This window comes from Monomorium pharaonis, chromosome 6, assembly GCF_013373865.1.
Source record: "Monomorium pharaonis isolate MP-MQ-018 chromosome 6, ASM1337386v2, whole genome shotgun sequence".
NCBI lineage: Eukaryota > Metazoa > Arthropoda > Insecta > Hymenoptera > Formicidae > Monomorium > Monomorium pharaonis.
The window spans coordinates 9,147,058-9,168,829 of NC_050472.1; the positions used below are offsets into that span (position 1 = coordinate 9,147,058).

The 21,772-nt window shown below is 34.4% G+C and overlaps 2 protein-coding genes and 1 long non-coding RNA gene across 13 annotated transcripts in view; all 3 read left to right on the forward strand.

The window, feature by feature from the left end:
• Positions 1-21,772, forward strand: part of LOC105837331 (fasciclin-1) — a 412,374-nt gene that overhangs the window by 1,838 nt on the left and 388,764 nt on the right. Inside the window, exon 1 of one of the 3 annotated variants that reach the window (XM_036288708.1) lies at positions 14,109-14,187. The exons of the other annotated variants lie outside the window; for them this stretch is intronic. Within the exon in view, the coding sequence (XP_036144601.1) occupies positions 14,134-14,187 (54 nt within the window). The 5' untranslated portion in view covers positions 14,109-14,133. Of the gene's footprint in view, positions 1-14,108; positions 14,188-21,772 lie in introns of those variants that run through there. 3 annotated transcript variants of the gene reach the window in all.
• Positions 4,120-7,863, forward strand: LOC105835600. Its single transcript, XM_012679047.3, has 4 exons — positions 4,120-5,565; positions 7,176-7,264; positions 7,355-7,421; positions 7,507-7,863. Exons 2-4 carry the CDS (start codon positions 7,194-7,196, stop codon positions 7,699-7,701), a joined length of 333 nt encoding a protein of 110 aa, XP_012534501.1. The 5' UTR covers positions 4,120-5,565; positions 7,176-7,193; the 3' UTR covers positions 7,702-7,863.
• Positions 14,925-21,772, forward strand: part of LOC105833243 — an 80,125-nt gene continuing 73,277 nt past the window's right edge. For 8 of the 9 annotated variants that reach the window (XR_004963769.1, XR_004963768.1, XR_004963770.1 and 5 more), the window contains exon 1: positions 14,925-15,060. This is a non-coding gene — a long non-coding RNA (uncharacterized LOC105833243). The remainder of the gene's footprint in view (positions 15,061-21,772) is intronic. The other variant, XR_004963771.1, reaches the window with a different exon arrangement.

Sequence of the window (21,772 nt, forward strand, 5' to 3'; positions counted from 1 at the left end):
TTGAATAAATAATTTGGTTAAATAGTACCAATGGTCAATTAATTGAAATTAAATTAAAATATTGTTTAGAATGAGAGAATGTCTGCTAAAAAGTAATGAATTGTTTTTAACATTTAAAATAAATAAAGTAAAATAACTGTGATAAAAAAATAAGGTGAATTTTTCATTTAAACTTCGCGGGTACTATAAAACCCATTAAAAAAACCTTAAAAAGGTAAAAAAGATACGCCAAGTACATAAATGCGTGCTTTCTAAAATAAATTTGAGTTTTTAAATTTCACAAAGTTAAAAAAGATATGTCAAGTATATAAACGCATTAAAAAATGGTTCTATTAAAAAATTATTTGAAAAATGAGAATATCAATAATAACATATAATGAAGCAAAAACTGACATATAGTAAAACAATATCCGAGTCACATTAATTGCATTCTTGTATATACATTTATCAATATCAATAATATAGAGCCTTGGAAATTCAGAAAAAATACGAGCCGGGCACGTTAAGTTTTTTCTTCACTGTAATCCCGTTAGTTGATTTTAATCATTTAATCATCAAACCCGTTTAAGTAATTTTTAAATAAATGTTTATTAAAATTCTTTATTAAAGTCTTTTTTGAAATATACTTGGTTAACTGTATTGATCTCAACTTTATTTGAGAAAGCACGCGTTTATGTACTTGGCGTATCTTTTTTACCATTTTAAGGTTTTTTGATGGGATTTCACTCCTTTTTGTACACTGAGAGAAAAAAATACTAAATTCAAATAAATATTTCTTTAAATAGTGCTAATAATATATTTTATAAAAAATCATTAATATTTATTTAAAACAAGTAATTGTTTTCTATAATTTAGAAAATATTACTTATTTGAAATAAATATTATTGATTTTCTATAAGATATGTTATTAGCAGTATTCAAAGAAATATTTATTTGAAACTAGCATTTTTTTTCTCAGTGTATAAATTAAAGAATTACTTTTTTTAAATTACATTAAATTTCATTATATGTATTTATAAATGTGTCAATTTGATATATATGTATATATGTATATATAATTCCATAATCTATTCTATTTTATTTGTTCTTCAAAAAATATGAATGCATTTTTAGCCTTTTGAAGAGGTATATTAAGCTGGGTGAGTCATATCATCAGAACACATCAATTTCTACATTGGAATTATTTATTTGTTAATTATTTGCTATTTTTTGCTGAAAAAAAATTTTTTTTGCTCCAGCCAAAAAAAAATACCAGTGGCTAGATAGCATAATATTGTTGCGTCTAGTCACCAAAGAAACACTTGCACACACACACACACACACACACACGCGCGCGCGCGCGCGCGCGCCAAAGGAAAATTAAACCGTATTGTATTTCAATGACTTTATTGTAGAACACAAGCCCAAACAGGGTAAGCGCGTAACACGTCCTCCTCGGCAGTAGTCCGACGCTAAACTGTCATCTTATTTTTATTTACAAACATTTCCCGGCAACCAGTCGTCTAATACAATTATTTGTTACAAATATCTCCTGACAACCGATCGATAATACACCGAAAAAATTATATTCTTGAAATATATACTTAACAAGTTTTCTTAATATATATTCTTAGCGAATAAGAATATTTTCTTCTTTATGTGATAATTTTAAGATCTTCTTAAATTTAAGTATATATTCTTAATTCGCTACGAAGAAACGACATTCAACTTTTCGTAAACCACAATCACGCACCATGTCCACGCACCGGCAGAAATGTGGTCTGTTCTTTTTCGCTGCACTGCTGCACTGATGCAACAAGTTACAATGAGAAAAAATATATTTGTCTCACATTAACTTATTGCACCAGTGCACCAGTGCAGCTAAAAAGAACAGGTCAATGGTGTCCCGCGACGTTTAGCGCGCGGCGATCACGCACACAGGCAAAGCGCCGTACGTGTTATTATACTGGGCGCGCGGAGGAACCGGAGAAATGGGAGAGGAGCGGAAAAAGTGGGGATCGCGCCGGTGTTGCATCTTTCACCAACGTCGCACGTTGAAGGAGGATAGAGCTAAGATGAGTGAGAAGACGTAATACCGACTCGATGGTGTCTCAATATCCGTTTCACTCGCACTCGATACTAATATTGTCTCTCGGTCGCCAATACCCATGCATCGTGCTTTCCTTTTCCTTTAAGAGGCGGCTATCCGAGTGCACGAAGCGTCGACATTTATTTTATTAGCATGTCATTCATTACTTTATATTACGTAAAGTGATAAAATTTAATTTAAAAAAACACAAATTTTTATTGAAATATTAATTATGTTATACATAGAAAGAAAAAAATTCACGTTTATCCCAATTAATTATAATTAATGTCGACGTTTCGTGCACTCGGATAGCCGCCTCTTAAAAGAAAAGGAAAGCATGAGTATTGGCGAGTGAGAGACGATATTGGTATGTGTATAATATTAGTAGAGTGCGAGTGAAACGGATATTGGGACATCATCGAGTTGGTATCACGTCTTCTTACTCATCTTAGCTCTATCCTTCTTCAACGTGCGACGTTGGTAAAGGATGCAACACCGGCGCGATCCCCACTTTTTTCGCTCCTCTCCCATCTCCCCAGTTCCTCCGCGCGCCCAGTAACATGTACGGCGCTTCGCGTGTGTGCGTGATCGCCCCACGCTGAACGTACGGGACACCATTTCTGCCGGTGCGTGTCCATGGTCCACGCATTGAGCACAGTGTGTAGTGCGTAACCCTGGATTCTCATGCAGACAACGGCGCTTTGACACCGAGCGCTAATTAGTGAAAAACGGGTGGTGATGGTAAATATTACCACTATCACTCGTTTTTGATCAATTAGCGCTCGGTATCAAAGCGCCGTTGTCTGCATGAGGATCCAAGGTAATACGTACATAATACGTGTCGGTACCATAGACTTACTAGAATAGACTGCTTTTGAGGTGAAAAAACGGTAGTAGGGGTATCCGTCACTGGGAAAGGATAACTGTCGTTAACTTGGGTTGCTATTTCTTTCTAATGCAGAATAGTGGGGAAGCATAGTGACCAATAATGGTGTCAGAGCGTGAGCGTGTTGTCATAGTATGCGTAGCGTGCATACTCTGACACCGTTATTGGTCGCTATGCTTCCCCACTATTCTGCATTAGAAAGAAATAGTAACCCAAGTTAAAGTCAGTTATTCTTTTCTTAGTGACGGATACCCTCACTACCCTCATGAGTAGTCTATTCTAATAAGTCTATGGTCGGTACGTGCGCTCAGTGCTTATTTGTGGTATTGTCGAGCAGTCAGTATATACGTTCGATTAATAACCCAATTATAAAATATATATATTGCGAGCATTACATCGTCAACGTGGGTTCTTGATTTGTCACAAAGAAACGCGACATGAAAAAAAGGCGATCAATTTTTTATACACGCGCGATCACGCGCGATGTTACGTGCCTAGACACGATAAAAATTCTTTTCTTTAAAATATTTCTATCTAATCACCCTGTACAAACTATGTCTTAAAACTATCCCGATGTGTCATACCAGATCCTTACTTATTGATAACCTTTTCTATCTACGGTCTTTTTAAACTTAATATTTGTCTGTTTCCTCGTCCTGTAAACATCCTGCATCCCACTTAAACTATTCTTTATGACATAGATATCAATTATCAAATTCTCTCCTTTTTAAGAAATCAACCAATAGCTATTTCCGCCTTACGAGCACTTCCTATGATTGGACGATGCTAACTTATTCCGACTTTAATATAAGGATCCCTCTTGATGATTAGAGTCAGTCTCTGTACTAAACCACTAGAAGTTAGACGAAAGTCTGTAAAACGTTAGAATAAAATACTTTAAATACCAGTGCGATCTATCTCTCACGTTACGTGCATCTCACACGTAACAGCGAGAGCCGTGCGCACATAGTGTTTACGTCGGTACATACTCAGTACCTATTCGTTTCTTGTATATTATCAATTATTCTTTGACCTGAGACACGAAAAGGACGCAGAGTATCCTGCATTTTTGTCTTCCAAAAATGGATCACGAACTGATTGAATGGCTTGAAAAAAGAAGATTTAAATGACTTGATGGAAATATTTATAAGTAAGTATGAAATACTTGAAATATATACATTTTTTAAAATTTCTTTTTAATATGTCTGATTGAAGTTTGTAATAATAATTTTTTACTACTTAAAGTCTAAAATTATTCATCATGTATTATAATTTTTCATCTAATTTAATTTAACTACCTGTAATATATTCAAACGCTTTTTTTTCCCTTTTTTTAACCTTTCTGTTGTATAATACCTAAATCTAAACACACATACATAATAGCCAAAATGCTAACAATAAGCTCAGATAAGGCAGCTTTACAATAGTTATTGTAAAATAATAGTTTTGAAAATGTATTCAGCAATAATTGTGCTAAAATGATTCTCATTAATATTACAATTATAGCAAAATAACATTTATTTTAGGCGTCAATTTTACAACAATTTTACAATGATTCCAATAAATAATAAAATTTAGAATCAATGGTTTTTTAATTTAATTTTAGAATTATAATATATTATATACATTACATGTTAAAATCAAAATAACGTCAAATTTTTTTTATACGTGCTTTCTTATCTGTGCATATGTATATGATTTTTTATGTACGTAAAATTGTATGTTTTTTTATTCAGTGGCTTTTGTTTTCTCATACTTTATTTTTTCATCTTTGCACTATTGGATGTGCTTTAAAATATTGTGTTTTATTTGGTTATGCGAAAACTGTTGCATGTTACAAGTATTAGTTACTTTTGTCTTGTTTTCCTAGGTCAAAAATTAATAAACATAAAGAGACTACTCGCTCTAAATGAAGAATTAATCAAAGAATTAATTCCTCACATAGGATTGCGAGCAGGTTTCCTTTCCAGTTGGAAACGTCTAGTAAGTGTGCTTATTATACAAGGAGAGGTCTATTTTGGGAATAATTTATTTGCATCACCATTAATGAATGAAATAAACTATTAATATATGGGCTCTTGAATCATTACTGCACTGCAAGAATGCATAACACATGGATCTGTAACGTGCGTGCCGCGGAAATGAAAGACACTTAAGAACTTTAAAACGAAGCTTTATTCCAAGCGATTACAAACATGTCCTACAATGCTCGAGACCGAGATTCAACTCGCTTGTTGACAAGCGTTGCCAAGAGCGTGACAACTGACAACGCTCTCCGTAAAAATCAATACATCGATCGGCTTCGGAACAGCTGAGTCGCAGTCGCGGAGTATACCGGGCGACGCTCGTAACAGATCTACTAATTTGAAGTTAATATAGAGGATCATACTTAAATAAAATTCATAATTTTGACTTGTTAATTTTTTTGCAGATTTCTAACAAATCTTCTTCGGTATCAATTACAAATGATACACCAGTAATAATAGAATCTGTACCTCTTTCTGACATATCTAAATTATCATCTAATATATCAGAAGCATCTGAAAGATCTGAAAGTCGAATATCTGAAGTGTCTGAAATAACTGAAATATTTGATCAAGAAATTTTTTTGGTAAGATATTGATGCCTACAATTAAACAAAACAAATTATAACAATAGATGTTTATTAAAATTGGATCTTTAGCAAATTCTTTAAAATTATTTTTTAAAATGTATTTTATTATAGTAAAATGTAATGCTTTTTAAAAAAATAAAATACTGTAACGCTTTCCGCGCCGCGCACTCGCACACGCTCGCGCACTCCCGAGCACTCGCCCGCACACGAAATAAGGCAACTCGTTTCGTTTAAGAAAGTGGTTAATTAAAAGCACAAGAAAGCGGTAACTCTCGGCTTGACAGCTCAAAATCGAAAACCAAAACAAAACAAACAAACAACTTCAAAACGAAGTGACATCCGTCAGCTGACGAGGGAAATCGATATATTGATTTTTCTGAATAAAGCTCGCGTTCACACACGCGAGCTCGCACGTAACAATACATTCTCTTAAAATATAATTACACTATTCAGCTTCAAAAGAGCATATAGCTAAATAATTTTCTAATTATTTGTTTTATAGAATTAGTTATTTTATTAATTAACCGGTAAATTAACTTTGTTAATATAATTTCAGTTTAAGTCCTTGCTTAAAAAAAATTATTTTATTAAAAAGTTTTTACTTAAAATTTTGAAATCATATAAATAATTGAAAAAGCTTTTGACTCAAATAATAAAAATTTACCAGTTAAAAAAATAAAATATAATTTAAATTTAATTAATTAATAAAAATTTGTCCCAAATTTAGTATGCACTGTTGATAAGAATAATAAATAAAAAAAAGAAATTTTTATTTTATTTTTTTATCTCTAGTTGCAGTTTAAAAATATCCGATTTAAGAAATCTCTTAGATATTAGTTTCATGATATCTTTCTGTTCTCAAAAAACGACGCATTGGTTAACATTCTGACATTATGTTATCTTTTAGAAGTCTCTTTATGTTATCATTTTCAGAAACAGGATATCTTTTAGAGATCTTTTTGACAACATATTGTTCACGTCATTCTATGACGTCAAAATACGGTACATTTCATGACGTCAGGAATTTGTGACATTTGACCGTCATTTTAACGTCATAAAGGCGTCATTTCGTGACGTCAAGAATAGTCAGTAAATGACCATTTTGGGACGTCAAAATGACGTGAGCTTGCTACGTGGGTAGCCAATCTTTAAATAATGATTAATAGTTATAGGTAGCAAGGTATCATCCACTGGACCTCAATAATTCGTTATTTTAGGTCAAATCGTCAATTATTACAAATAATTATAGTTAACGTCAGTAATTAGTCACTAATAAAATCTTATTAATACGTCGTAAAATGGTCAATTAACTGACGTTATTAATTAGTCAAGAATATGACGTCGAAAATACGTTGTAGGATGGATAAATGACTGACGTAATTAATAGGTCAAAAAATGACGTTACTATTACGTCTTAATTTGGTAACATGACGTCCGCGACCTTGAATGACGAATTATTGACGTCCAGTGGACCTTGCTACCTGGGTATTTACTTTATTGTGATATATTATACACTTTTTATATATTTTTACTTTTTATATTTTTATGTCTAGGATTTTGAAAAACTTTTGAAAAATCACTCCTTAAAAAGTAATGCTGCTTTTCAGAATTTTGAAAAAAAGGGAATGCTCACCGATTTGGATAGATCAGCTATTACTGAAGCTGTAGCCAATGCCATTCTTCAGCTGAATTACTTGTAAATATTTATTTCCTAAGTTGTTTCCACGAAATAAAAACAACTTGTTTGTGAAAATAATTTGAATATTATCTTCTTTTTTTTAAATAGACCGACATCTTTAAAGTACAATACAGCAGCAACTAAGCTGTGTGAATTGTTCCTATGTGAAACTAAGGTAAATTTTAAAAACGAAAAAATTTGTTATAAAATTTCATTTATTTTTTGTGTTCTCAATGTTTTTTATTTTGTCTAAAATGCAGGAATCGTATTACTGTGCACCAGTTGGTAAATATAGAAATGCGTCAGAGAAACTTCCTGATAAAGTAAAAAATATTAAATATCAAGTAAAGAAAAAAGGTGCTGGTTCTTGGGCAACATCTCGTTCTGAATCTTCTTTTGTCCCGAGTGAAGGTCGAATCACTCATCCTGTAAAGCTTGCAGGTAACAATTGTTAATTTATTGCTCTTTTAAGAATTTCTTTGCAGGAAAATTTGGAATTTACATTTTTCGCAATCCTATCTTAAATTGTTCATGGCCCTTTCTAACATTATTAAAATAATTTTATAAAATCATTTTTATATAAATTATATTAATATAATAAATTAACAAAATGTATCTTCTACTTTAGATCATTTTTTGAAGAAAATAATCTTACTTTTTATATTTTTAAAGCATGTATTTCTACACTGAGAAAAAAAGCTAGATTCAACTAAATATTTCTTTGAATAGTTCTAATCACATATTTTATAGAAAATCAATAACATTTATTTCAAACAAGTAATATTTTCTAAATTATAGAAAACTATTACTTGTTTTAAATAAATATTATTGATTTTTTATAAAATATTGTAACGTGCGCGCCGCGGAAATGAAAGACACTTTTATAACTGTAAAACCAAGCAGCTTTATTTACGCGTCCAACAAGGCTCGAGACCGAAATTCGACTCGTTGTTTATACGCGTCGTCAAGCGCTCGTCAGCTGACAACGCTCGGTCCAGGAAATCAATAGTATTGATCCGTCTTCGAACAGCTGAGTCGCGGTCGCGGAGTATACCGGGCGACGCACGCAACACTGCCCCCCTTCTTCTAGATTGTCGTCCCGACAATCAGGGGAACAGTTTTAGCGCTTTCCGCAGAAGACTCCCTCGGTACCCGGACGATTTCCTGCTCTTCCCGAGCTGCTGCAACGGGTTCCCGAGCCACGTCCACCGAAGTTCTTCGCCCCCTGCAAGGACTACCACGGGCATCCTCTCACGCTGAGCTCATCCAGCTCTCACGCAGGATCTCCCGAATCCTCCCGCGTCCCCGTGCTCCACTCCCCTTGCGACACTGTCCTTCGACGTCGGATCTTGTGCACTTCTTTCTTCTCTTTTCAGGATCGGAGGGGGAATTTATCTCCGTGGACCCAACGCTTTAAAAAGCTCCCCGTCCTCTGCCTCGGCATTTGCCCTAAGTTCCACGGGAAAACCACGGTCAAAAACCGTGGATGAGGCAGTCTTCTTCCCTACAAGCAGCGACCTCCTTCCGAAAGAGATCCCTCTTCGTCCGCCCTTCTTTAAAAAAGAAACTGCTCTCCGAAGAGCAACTGAAACACATAAGAAAACGAACAGAACAAAAACACAAAAACATGAACTAAAATTAACTTCAAAACGGTGGTAAAATTAGAATAAACCCCCCATTTTGTATTTTTCCGAAAAGCTATTTAAATTAAAAGATTTTAACATCTTCGCGCGCTCAACCGCTACCCGTAAAGACGTCACCCCTTCAACTTGAAGGAAGCGTTTGACAGACCCGTCCGACAGCGCAGCAATAAACTGCGAACAAGAAATTTTGTCGCGCACTTCGTACGAGCACTCGGGATACGCTTTATGCGATAGGCGCTCCAAATCCGCGCCTAACGTCGCGAAATCTTTCCCCGCCCCTTGCTTCCGATTCGTGAACTGCATATAAAAATTTTGCGCGAGCTCACTTTCCCCGAATCGAAGTTCTAACTTCGACTTGAGCTCCGCAAACGAAATGGAGCCCTCGTCAGCCGGAAACGAGTCCAAAAGTGAACGCGCCCTCCCCCGCAAATAGGAAGCAAGAACCACCGCCTTCTCAGACTCGCTCCAACGATTCGCACTTGCGATAAGCGAAAATTGAGCGAGGACCTCGCGCAACGGAGCCGTCCCATCGTAGGTATTGGGCTTTAATTTTAGTCCGACGATCGGCCGCGTTTCACCAAACGTTTCCCCGCCCGCGCCCAAAACTCGCGTCACGTCGCCAACGTTCCCGGTCACGGGAATATTATTGGGAAGACTTAGCTGGGCGTCAATCCCTTGAGGAAACTGTAGCTGTCGCAGCGTCTCTAAGAATTCCCGCTGCTGCTGCGCTTGTTCCTCGCGCATCCGCCGAAGCTCCTCCATCAGAATCTGGAACTCCGGAGCGACAGCAGTCGAAGAAAGTCCAGAAATCTCGGCGCGCCTCCCTTCCGTCTCCCGCTCCAAATCCCGTGCATCTGAGCTGACATTCTCTATGGCGTGGGATCGAGTCACGATAGGAGAACGGGGAATGGACATCTTTGAATTCTCCGTTTCTTCTCGTCTGTTCACTCCGCGCACTTATCACTAGATCCGCGCGCGTTCCTTAAGGTCCGACAAGCGGACGAGCCCCCAAAATGTAACGTGCGCGCCGCGGAAATGAAAGACACTTTTATAACTGTAAAACCAAGCAGCTTTATTTACGCGTCCGACAAGGCTCGAGACCGAAATTCGACTCGTTGTTTATACGCGTCGTCAAGCGTTCGTCAGCTGACAACGCTCGGTCCAGGAAATCAATAGTATTGATCCGTCTTCGAACAGCTGAGTCGCGGTCGCGGAGTATACCGGGCGACGCACGCAACAATATGTTATTGGCACTATTTAAAGAAATATTTATTTGAATTTAGTATTTTTTTCTCTCAGTGTATGCATATACATAACATGCGGGCGTGCATGTCCCAGATAACCAAGTCTGCTAAGAGCACGTTTTGCAAATTGTGCGGGGCATACTGTGCCAGCAGAATAGCAACAGAATCTTAGCAGGGTCTGCAGTTTCAGTTAATATCGGCAGAACCGCGGCAAAAATCAAACACAATATGCATACGACCCAGACAACACGCTTGTCAGAATGAAAACTTTAAGAGAACTTTTTTAAGAAAACATTTAGATATCTTGGAAATGATGTCAAAATGGTAACATTTACCAGAGACGTCTACTAAGAGAGGTCTTTAAGATATCTCATTGAAGAGTCTTACTTAAGTTTCTTGAAAATGTTATCCTTATGACATCAGTTAAATGATATCAGCTTGATATCTCATAAAAGATATCACAATGCTGTCCGATTTTTGAGTCGTCCATGCGCGTCGTAGTTGACTCAGAAATCAGACAACACTAAGAGGTCTTTGAGATATCTGATTGAAGAGTCTCATTTAAGTTTCTTGAAAATGTTATCCTTATAACATTAGCTAAGTGATATCAGCTTGATGTCTCATAAAAGATATCACAATGCTGTCCGATTTTTGAGCCGTCCATGCGCGTTGTAGTTGACTCATAAATTAGATAACATTATAATATCTTGAATGATAAATCCATTTGATATTATTTAAAAATTATCATAAAGATAATGTTTTCAAAAATAACAGTTTGCCTACAATTACTGTGCTCAAAAAATGCACAAAATCTAAATTTATCATGTACTAAACAAAAACAGAATAATAAAAACCATCTAATTAACCATTTGAACGCTTCAAACTATTAATGCTAAAAATAGATCACAATTTCCATTAATTAAATTATTAAGGCTATGGAAAAAGATAAATTTAACAATATGAAATTAATAAGTAAATAAATTAATGCTATTTATTTCTAATGTTTTGCAAAATTTAATTGCTTTTATAAAAAATAATATAATTGCGTCAGTTTATAACATATTGGTATTATATTGTATAAGACAATAACAAGAACCCATATCGATAAGTCAAATTGGCGTAGCAGATAGAGTACAAGGTTCGTCATCCTAAGGTTCCGGGTTCAAACCTACCAGCGGCAAATAAGAATAAAATAAAATAATTTAATTTAAATTTAATTAATCAATAAAAATTTGTCTTAAATTTAGTATGTTACTGTTGATAAAAATAATTAAAAAAAAATAAATTTTTATTTTATTTTTTTATCTTTAGTTGCAGTTTAAAAATATCCAATTTAAGAAATCTTTTAGATATCCGATTTGAGAAATTTTTTAGATATCTGATTTAAGAAATCTTTTAGATATCAGTTTTATGATATCTTTCTGTTCTCAAAAAACGGCGCATTGGTTAACATTCTGACATCATTATGTTATCTTTTAGAAGTCTCTTTATGTTATCATTTTCAGAAACAAGATATCTTTTAGAGATCTTTTTGACAACATATTGTTCACTGGGGATGTAACTACAGAAATGCTACAAAAATTGAGCAGAGCTAAGCAGAGCTAAGCAGCAGAAAAAGAGCAGAATTAGAACATTGCGTTACTAGCACAACTTATTAGCAGAAAGTTCACTAAAATGCAACACAGCCTGCTGTCATTGTGTAACAACAAAAAACCATCAAAAATCGAACTTGTATGTGCTCTCATGTGACAGCAGAAACGCAGCAGAAACAGAGCATGGTAAGCTGTCATTTCGTGATGGCAATAATAATACAACACGTATTATACACTGGAACCCCGCGTTAGCGGACTGTTCGGGGCTTTCGTCCGCTAACGCGGGGTTATCTCCTATTGCTTGGTTTCACTCCGTGAAATACGCGACTGCATTGCTCATTGCTATCCCCCACACACGTTACTCATGTGGGCCGAGTGCATATGGAGGGGATAGTTTCCGCTAACGCGGAGTACGCTAACGAGGGGTTCCAGTGTAAATGATTTGTCATCCTTAAAATAACATGATTACAACTGATTTTAACAAAATTAAAATGTAAAATTATCTTATATAGTTATAAATGTCATGTCGCAATTTTTTGAATTTTATTCGCTGGCGGAAAAATTTCTACGAAATTCTAAAAAACTACAAATATTTACAAAAGTGTTCAAATTCTAGCATTTTTCTCTAAAAACTACAAAAAATTGCTAGAATTGGAACACTTGTAATTTTTGTAGTTTTTTAGAATTTCGTAGAAATTTTTCCGCCAGGGTTGTAAAGCAAACGCAATTGTATGTAATAATTTCTTATGATATTGCCTATAGATTTGTTTTTCTTGTATAATCTTTGTCTATTATATATTATATTATTAGATATAGGAAAAATAAAAAGAAAAATAATTGAAAAATGTTTAGAAAAATAACTTCTGAATTGTTTTTCTTTACAAAAAATAAAATTGCAATTATAAAATATATATATATTATCCCTAGTAGCATAAAACATTGGCGCATAATTGCAAAGTAACATAAAAACAATATTCCCAATATTGGTCTAATATTGTAAAATTGACGCTTCATCTTATTTAGCCAATTTGTCTAAGAAGAAATATTGGTTTAATATTGGTTCAGCATTGGGCCAATATTGAACCAATCGATTTTTCATATTGGACATTTTAATTGCATCTTAATTTGGAGCCAATATACATTGGGAAACATTAGGAAAACATTGGCCAATGCATTCCCAATATAACCAATATTAGCCAATAATGGCCAATATACTGCCAATGTATTTTGCTACTAGGGATACAATATTATATTATTATATATAAATTATATAATATATAATTTTCTATACATTTATATAATTATATTATGGACATTTTCCCCATTTCTTTAAACTTAATTTTTTACGAAACAATGTAAAAATTATCTTTTTGTTTATTTTTTATTTCTTATTTTTTTATGTATACAAACAAACATTAATATGTAATAGAAAAAATATACATGGACATTTTTTATATATAATTATATTAATTATATATATTTATACGTTCTTATATAAAAAAATTTTTATTGGGCACTGCAGTCCAAAATGTTTATTATATATTAATTAATAGTTATTATATATAAATAACTGACTATAAAAACTTCAAGACGTCTATATAGTCCATACAAAATTATTTTAAATGTGATTAACTACGTGATAATCTATTAAAATGAAATATACGTAATATAAAAATAAAGAATTATATATTACTTATTAGTGACACACAATAAAATATATTACAGATAATAACTATTCAAAACATCAAGCATGGTGTTTGTAAGTAGCAAAATTAATATATTATGTCTTTATTATTGCCATTCGTATTATCAACTTTAGATCCAATTTATTTCTTTGTAATTTTGGTATATTTTAGATACCATAATATTATATATAATACAGAAATGTTTGATACTTTTTTTATGTGTATATAAACAATGCATTTAAAATGAGAAGAAAGACAGAACTACAGAATCTGAGACTATAAATGGGCATCAATACAAGTGATAATTAATTAACATATATAAACGAGATTACAAAGAACAGATATGAACTATTATTAGAAGTTGGATAAATATTATTTTATTGTTTTAATCTTAATGCTATTATATATTAAAACATTATGCTTTTTAATATTTTATAACGTATGATTTGATGTATCAAGAGATACGGTAGTGGCTCGCGCTAAGTGAACGGGCAGCGCGAGACCGATCGTGTTTTTTACGCCAGTACGTGATTTGCGAGCACCCGAGTTTTAAATTACGCGCTAATTTGGCTGTGCTGTCAGAACGCGGGACGTGAAACATGTGGTCTGTTCTTTCTATCTGCACTGTTGCACTGGTGCAATAAGTTAGAATGAGAAAAAATATACTTGTCTTACTTTAACTTATTGCATCGGCGCAACAGTGCAGCTAGAAAGAACAGACCAATGTATGTGTGCGCTCCACGCCAATCGCTCACGCCATCTCCTAAGCCTATACACGTATGTACATATGCTGCACTGTATGGAGTAGTGCACTCTCAAATAGAATGCACTCTAGGGCTGCGTTCCGATGATTGACATTTTAGAAGAGCTTGTCATTGCCCTAGTTTACACCGAGCACTTGGTACGTGTATCAAGTAGTGAATTTAAGTTGATCAGCCAATGATTAAACACATTCACTAGTTATTTACTATTTTTGATACGCGTACCAAGTGCTCGGTGTAAACTAGGGTATTGGTAAAAACCATCCTAGTTGTAGACCGGCAATTTTAATCGACATTCGTTTTGTGTTATTCGTTTAACTTGTTAACTGCGATCGACTGAGTTGAACTGTGACGAAGGATATTTTTTACAAAGCTGCTTTTAGTATTATTTAAAAGAATCACCTGCGAACTTTGGATATTATCGAGATTGGATGCAGGACTCGATTATAAATTTTGCAAGGAAAAAAGAATTTTTAACCTAACCTAACCTTAACACGTAACTATAAAATGAAACCGACATTAAAACATTCTATCTCGCGCAAATGTTTGCATAAAATTAGCGTAAGACAACGTAAAAGAATTATCTCTGAAGTGAAAAATAATTTACAATCTAATAATGTTTATTTAGGAAATTCTGTAAAACATTTACAGATAAATTACTGTAAAACAATTACTAATATTCAAGATACATTCAATACATTACCAGCAGAATGTTCTTTTCCTAATTTTTCTAATACAAATTTCGGAAACGAAACTTGTAATAACACGTGTATTATTAATACTCAAGATAATAATATTCTTGATCCTTGTGATGATGCTTCATCTTTTGTGAGCACTTCTTCTGTAGAGTTATCATTTCGAGAAAGATTGGCATCCTGTTTCGTACAAAGTAATTTGACTCATGTTCAAGTTAATACCCAGATAGCCAAATAAAAGCAACGTGTTGTCATTTTGCTGTCACTTATTCCCTATTAATTTTATCAAACTAAAGCCAAGGTGTTTCCTCAAACTGTCTGTTGTTCTGACATTATATAAAATTCTACATTACAATTCAACAAACTGATGGCAAGTTGTCAACATGCATGCACAATTGCTGTCAATGTGACAAGTTTATTATTCCTCAATGCATGCACTTATAATTTTATAAACTCATGAAGGTTATTTGCTCTCCTGATGTTAACTTTGTTCCACGTTAAATTACAATGACAGCAAATTGTGAGCAAGTTCACAACATACACGCAGTGCATTAATTTGCCCGATATGCTTAATCTTCTATCATTTCTTCGAACACATTCTTGCTTTAATGACTTACCAAAAGATGCTCGAACACTTTTGCATACTCCACGAGATAACATTATCTGAGCAAAATAGAACCAGGCGAGTACATTCATTTTAATGTAGAATCTGCAATCATTAAAGTCATTTTGACGGTTCCAAACGAATTTCTTCCGAATCAATTACAAATTGATTTTAATACCAATGGATGTAACTTAGATAAGTCAGGATCTGTTCATATTTGGCCAATTCAATGTAGACTTGCAAATGTTAGACACACAAAGCCAATAATAATAGGCATATACAAAGGATCTTCAAAACCACATGATCCTAATGCATTTTTTGAAAAGTTTGTTATAGATATGAAAAGGATATTAGTCAATGGAGGTGTAATTTTTAAAGAAAAAAAATTACCTGTAAGCCTGAGATGTTTTATAGCTGACGCACCAGCTCGTGCTTTTATTCTTTATCATCGAAGCCATACATCTTATCAACCATGTTCTAAATGCAAAATTTCTGGAGTACTTTATGAAGGACGTTATGTTTTCTGTGATATTACTCATCCATTGCCAACTGATGAAGAATACGTGACACTTTTAGATGATGATCATCATAAAGATGGCAAAAGTCCATTGTCATTGTTACTTATGGGAATGGTTTCGCCTTTTGAATATATGTATTTGATATGTCTTGGGGCCATGAAAAAGTTGTTATCTGCATGGGTACATGGAAAGTTCTCACGGTTGTCAAAGTTATCTGCAAGATCTATTTCTCTTATATCTACACGATTAAAAATACTTTCAAAATTTTGTCCATCTGAATTTGCAAGACGTCCCAGATCTCTTGATGCTTATGCAAAATATAAAGCGACAGAGTTTCGGCAATTCCTTCTGTACACAGGTCCACTTGTAACACATGGTATTCTTCAAGACCAAGTATACAAACACTTTTTATTTTTACACGTTACAATACGAATTTTAGTTTCCGTGTCACAGTTAGAAACATATTTAAACTTTGCACATTTAGCATTACAAAAGTTTGTCAAAAGATGTATAAATTTGTATGGTCCAACATTTTGTTCTTATAATATTTATGGTCTTACTCATCTTACCAATGATGAACGACGATTAGGACCTCTTGATACATTCTCTGCTTTTCCTTATGAAAACAATGTTATTTTTTAAAAAATATTGTAGAAAACCTGATTCTACTCTTCAGCAAATCTTTAATAGAATAGCAGAGATAGAAGTTTATGGAACAGTAAAACTTAATAATATGAATTCTTCTATTCATGCATCTATGGAGCATAACTTGGGTCCTCTTCCTCATGATTTTGTTTCGAAATGTTGTCAATATCGTAAAATCATATTTAATGACATTTTGCTCACTTTAAATATACGCAATAATTGTTGTATTTTGCATGATGGATCTATTTGTGCTGTTATTAATATTCTTTACGCTGATCATTCTTATTATTTAGTAGTAAAACAATTTTCAGAAGTGAATGAATTTTATGATGTTGGTATCTCTTTTTCAGCAGTGCATATTTTTAAGTGTTCTTTTTTGAGTAATAATATTTTTTTAGTTCTTATTGATAAAGTCCGTTTCAAGTGTTTCAGAATGCCTTTCTTTAATAATAATTCAACAGATGAGAGTGATAGCGATGAGGAACATTATCAAGAAAATTCTCAATTTGTTGTCGCCGCCATTATACACAATGATAAATTTTAGAATTTGCAGTATAATTTCCCATAGGAAAAAATTATGCAAAAATTATTGCACAGAAAATTGCATATTTTGTGCACGAATTTCTGCAGTTTTTATATATTTTTGTATAAAGTTTTTGCCTTCAGAATTTTTCTGTAGAAAATTTTGTAGAATTTTATGTATTTTTTTTTCTGAAGGCAAAAAACTTCAGAAAACATTCATAAAATTCTGCAAAATATTTTGCAGAAAAATTGTGAAGGCAAAAACTTTGTATAAAAATTTGTAAAAGCTGCAAAAATGTATGCACAAAAGTATGCAATTTTTTGTGTAGTAATTTTTGCATAATTTTTTCCTACAGGTTTCCTATATACTAGACAACACAGACGTATGCTTTACGCGCGCTATTTACCTTTTTACTTTTTTTGCTTCTATATTTTTAACTTTTAACTTTTTTACTATATTGCATTAATAACCCTTCGATAAACACAACTGTCAAAATTTTCGCGAGAACAGCCACTCACGAAGTAAACGCAAAAAGAGAACCAATCAACATCGCGAAAAGACTCTAACAATACATTTTGATAGATTTGAGTATCGACGACATGCTTTTTTCTAGAAAGGATTATCAATAATTTTTTATTTTTCTTCATTTTTCTTTCTCTCCCTCGTTCCTTTTTCATTTTCGTTTCCTTCTTTCCTTCCTTACTACTCACAATATATAAGATTCTTTATAATATTTATATTTGATTATAGAATATATTATTATAAAATGAACCGCTCAAAAAGGCCAATTATAAAACCAACCCGATATTGGACTACTTCATCTTCGGATGAAGCTCCTAAGAGGAAAGCAATTGATTCTAGTGAAAACGAAAAGAGAAATGAAACATTCTCAATGGAAGATGATATCATGGAATTAAGAGAAGTTCTTGAACCAAAATCTTCTAATGATACATACAATAATAATTTACCATTGCCCATACACACACACACACACACACACACACACACACACACACACACACACACACATACACATAACCACAAACATCATACCCATATACAACCTGTCTTACTCATACACAATCACAAACTCCACATACAGACACATCCTCCTCTACCTACTTACAACCACAAAGACCACATCAATTTATACCACTACAAAAATTTATACATATACATCACCATATACACCTCATTCTACATATACAGAACTCACACCTGCCGCAACTACATCTGCCTGTTCATCATTAATTATAAACAATCAAGGAGATATTTTGGATATGAATATCAATGATCATGAAAACTATAATACACAAGAGACACGAGCAGAGAGAAGAGAAAATGTTGAGGATCTACAACCTGAAAAAATAAAAATATTGTCATTAAAAAGGTAGTCATTTTTTGTTTTTAAAGATATTTTTCAAAAAAATTATTGAAAGAAATAAGAAAAAAATAAGTGTTTCAGTAAATTATAATAAAAAAATTTTTGCTTTTCAATGAGACCCTTTTGATTTTTTTCAAAAAATTTTAACATTTTAGATTTAAAAACAATTTTAGAGCCATAAAACAAAAAGATTCAAATATTTTCGATTCTTAAAACCTTTTTTAAAATTTTTTTTATAATTGCATTTTTTAGTATTTTACACTATTGCGATTTTTAAAAAACAAGTATTTACAAAATTAATACACAATTATTTCGAAGTTTTAAGAGTCGGGCAAAAAATTTCAATATTTTTCATTTTTTAAGATTATATATTATATATATATATATATATATATATATATATATATATATATGTATATATATATATATATATATAATGCTTTATATATATAATGTTAATAGCATTATGGAAACTTATTCTTAGAAATCTTCAGACAAAGACAAATAAGATGACAAAAGCATTCAGATTATAAACTTTCTTAAAATGTTCAAAATACATTTGAATAAAGTTTTCATTTATCTAATATTATTATTATTACATTGTCAAATTTTTTAATAAAACGTTTTACTTGCATTATTATTCAAATGAAAGAAGAAACTGATGGCATAATATGGTCAATGTTTGGTTTGGTGAAATGACTTCTAGCAACGTTACAATGGAAGAATCTCCTTTCGCCATGACTTTTTTTACGTTAAGCTAGGCGATCTACTAATTTTCTTTCGGTTTTTTTTTTATTTGTTAGTAGTTTTTTCACATTTATGTACAATATTTAATATTGATATTTTTTATACGTTATTTTTGCAATATATTTTATATTTTATTATTCTAAGTTCTGAATATTATTCTACGTTTCAAAGAGGCCTAAAACAGTTTATTTTTATTGATGCTTTTTTACAATCTTTAATAAGTATCTTGTGTACATTTTTTGGTTTTTATTTTTACCTCAAAATATTAAACAAATGTTCTCATATAGTTTCTTCTCCGTTCAGTTTGGCGTCTGTCTTCTTATGCGTAGCGCCTAATGCCACCTTATGTGAGAATCTTGTTTTATGCTAACACGTAAAACATAACGTAGGCAACGCACAAAGGACGTAGTATAAGAAGTGGTACGTGTCTTACGCTACGTTCTTCTTTGTGCATTGCTTGCGTTACGTTTTACGTGTTGACGTACAGCTATAGGTTCTCAAAAGAGGTGGTGTAAGGCTCTACGGCAATGCATGTGCAGTGATCCTAAAGACCATGACACATAAATTCTGTAACTGTAAACATAAACATAACGTATGGTGTTTTTAAATAAAAGTAAAAACGAGCGAGGACAATTACATGTGTTACGTCCGGCGGGGTTATAGGAAGTGTATGAGCGGAGTAAGAAACGATAAAGAAAGCGAAACGAAAGAATATATTAGTTTAGTTCGTATATTTAGGTAAAATCAATTTCATTCGGGCCAGGATAACCGTGTCCGACCTTACTGCTCTTATTGAGACAGTTACGGGCCCTTGATAGCGTGATTGGGGAGGGGTGCCGTGATTGAGGGGCGAGATCGTCGGGTTGCCCGTCGATGAACCTGCGTTAACAGTAGCCTCGCGGGGAGGCGGCGTTGGCGGAGTTGGCGCGTTGACCGAGAAAAGCTCCTGAGGTGTCGGGGTGTAGCTAGCGCTCTAATTAGGCCCTGAGGGGGTGGAGGCAGGAATACTCGCGGGTCGAACACCCCTCCGGACTCGTATTCGGCCTGGAGCCGCTTCAGTTGAATACGGCGTCCGGCCCGCCGTGATCTGCCCATCTTGAACGCAGCAATGCCATCTTTATAATTATTATAAGAAAGACGCGTGGTTCGATACGTATAGATATTACGAATAAAGGATAGGATAGGGGTATCTTTATTACGTAAATAATCCGGCCGTTTGATCGCTTTATAATTACGCTAGCACAAAAGATTCGTATGGGGAAATGCTTAGGCGGTTAGCGAGAGAAAGAGAGAAAGGGTCTGCGCCCGACCCCTCTGAGGAAACGCGAAAACGCGCTTTCGCAGGGGGGGGGGGGCAACCGGCGTGGCCGCGCTATCGGGGAAGACGCGCGGGCGTCGCGAGTCCTCCCGACCCGCGAGCGAACCTCACTCTCCCCTCCGTAGGACACTATCGCGGCAAAGATCTTCCGAATCTGCTTGAGGAAAAAGAAAAAGAGCCAAAGAGAGAGAGAGAGAGAGAGAAAGGATCAGCGTCTGACCCCTCTGAGGAAAACGCGCTCTCGCAGGGGAGACCGGCGTGGCCGCGCTATCGGGGAAGACGCGCGGGCGTCGCGAGTCCTCCCGATGCGCAGACGAATCCCCCCCCCCTCTCTTCCGTATAACTCTTCACTAGGCGAAGAAGGGAAAGAAAAAATAAAAAGATTCGCTCGGAATTAGAAGCAATCACTCACTTTATATAAAAGAAAGGAACGACGTTGAACTCTAGCACCTTTACACTTAATTATGCTTGCTCACAATCGGATCTATATATATAAAAAAACAAAACGTAAGAGATGGTTAGGTGCGGAAGTTGCCGCCTCGATTCATACAAACTGAGTATGATCTTGCGGAAATAATCAAAGTCCGAAATTCACAATTTTAATTTACACTCAAACGGCTAAGTCCGGAGTATAATTTCGGGAGCGTCCCAGATGCGCACAGTAATAAACGGACACAGCAGGCTGAGTGAAACGGACACAGCAACAAACGGACACAGACCAAACGGACAGAGTAATAAACGGACACAGTAACAAACGGACACAGTGCGAAACGGACACAGACCAAATGCGCACGGACCAAATGCACACGGACCAAATGCGCACACTGCACATGCACGCACTGCACGTGCGCACGGACCAAATGCAATCCATGTACATTGCAAGCAGAGTAAAGTCCACATAGGTTTGCGACTTGGACGGGGTAAGTGCGGTAGAGGGGCCGAAAGCCCCCTTTGCATCTTTCCCCGTGTGTGTGTGTGTGTGTGTGTGTGTGTGTGTGTGTGTGTGTGTGTGTGTGTGTGTGTGCGTGCAAAGCATTCACTGCATCACATGGGTTTGCGACTTTCCGTGTATGCATTTAGTCCGTGCGCATGTGCAGTGTGCGCATTTGGTCTGTGTCCGTTTCGCTCTGTGCGCATTTGGTCTGTGTCCGTTTTGCACTGTGTCCG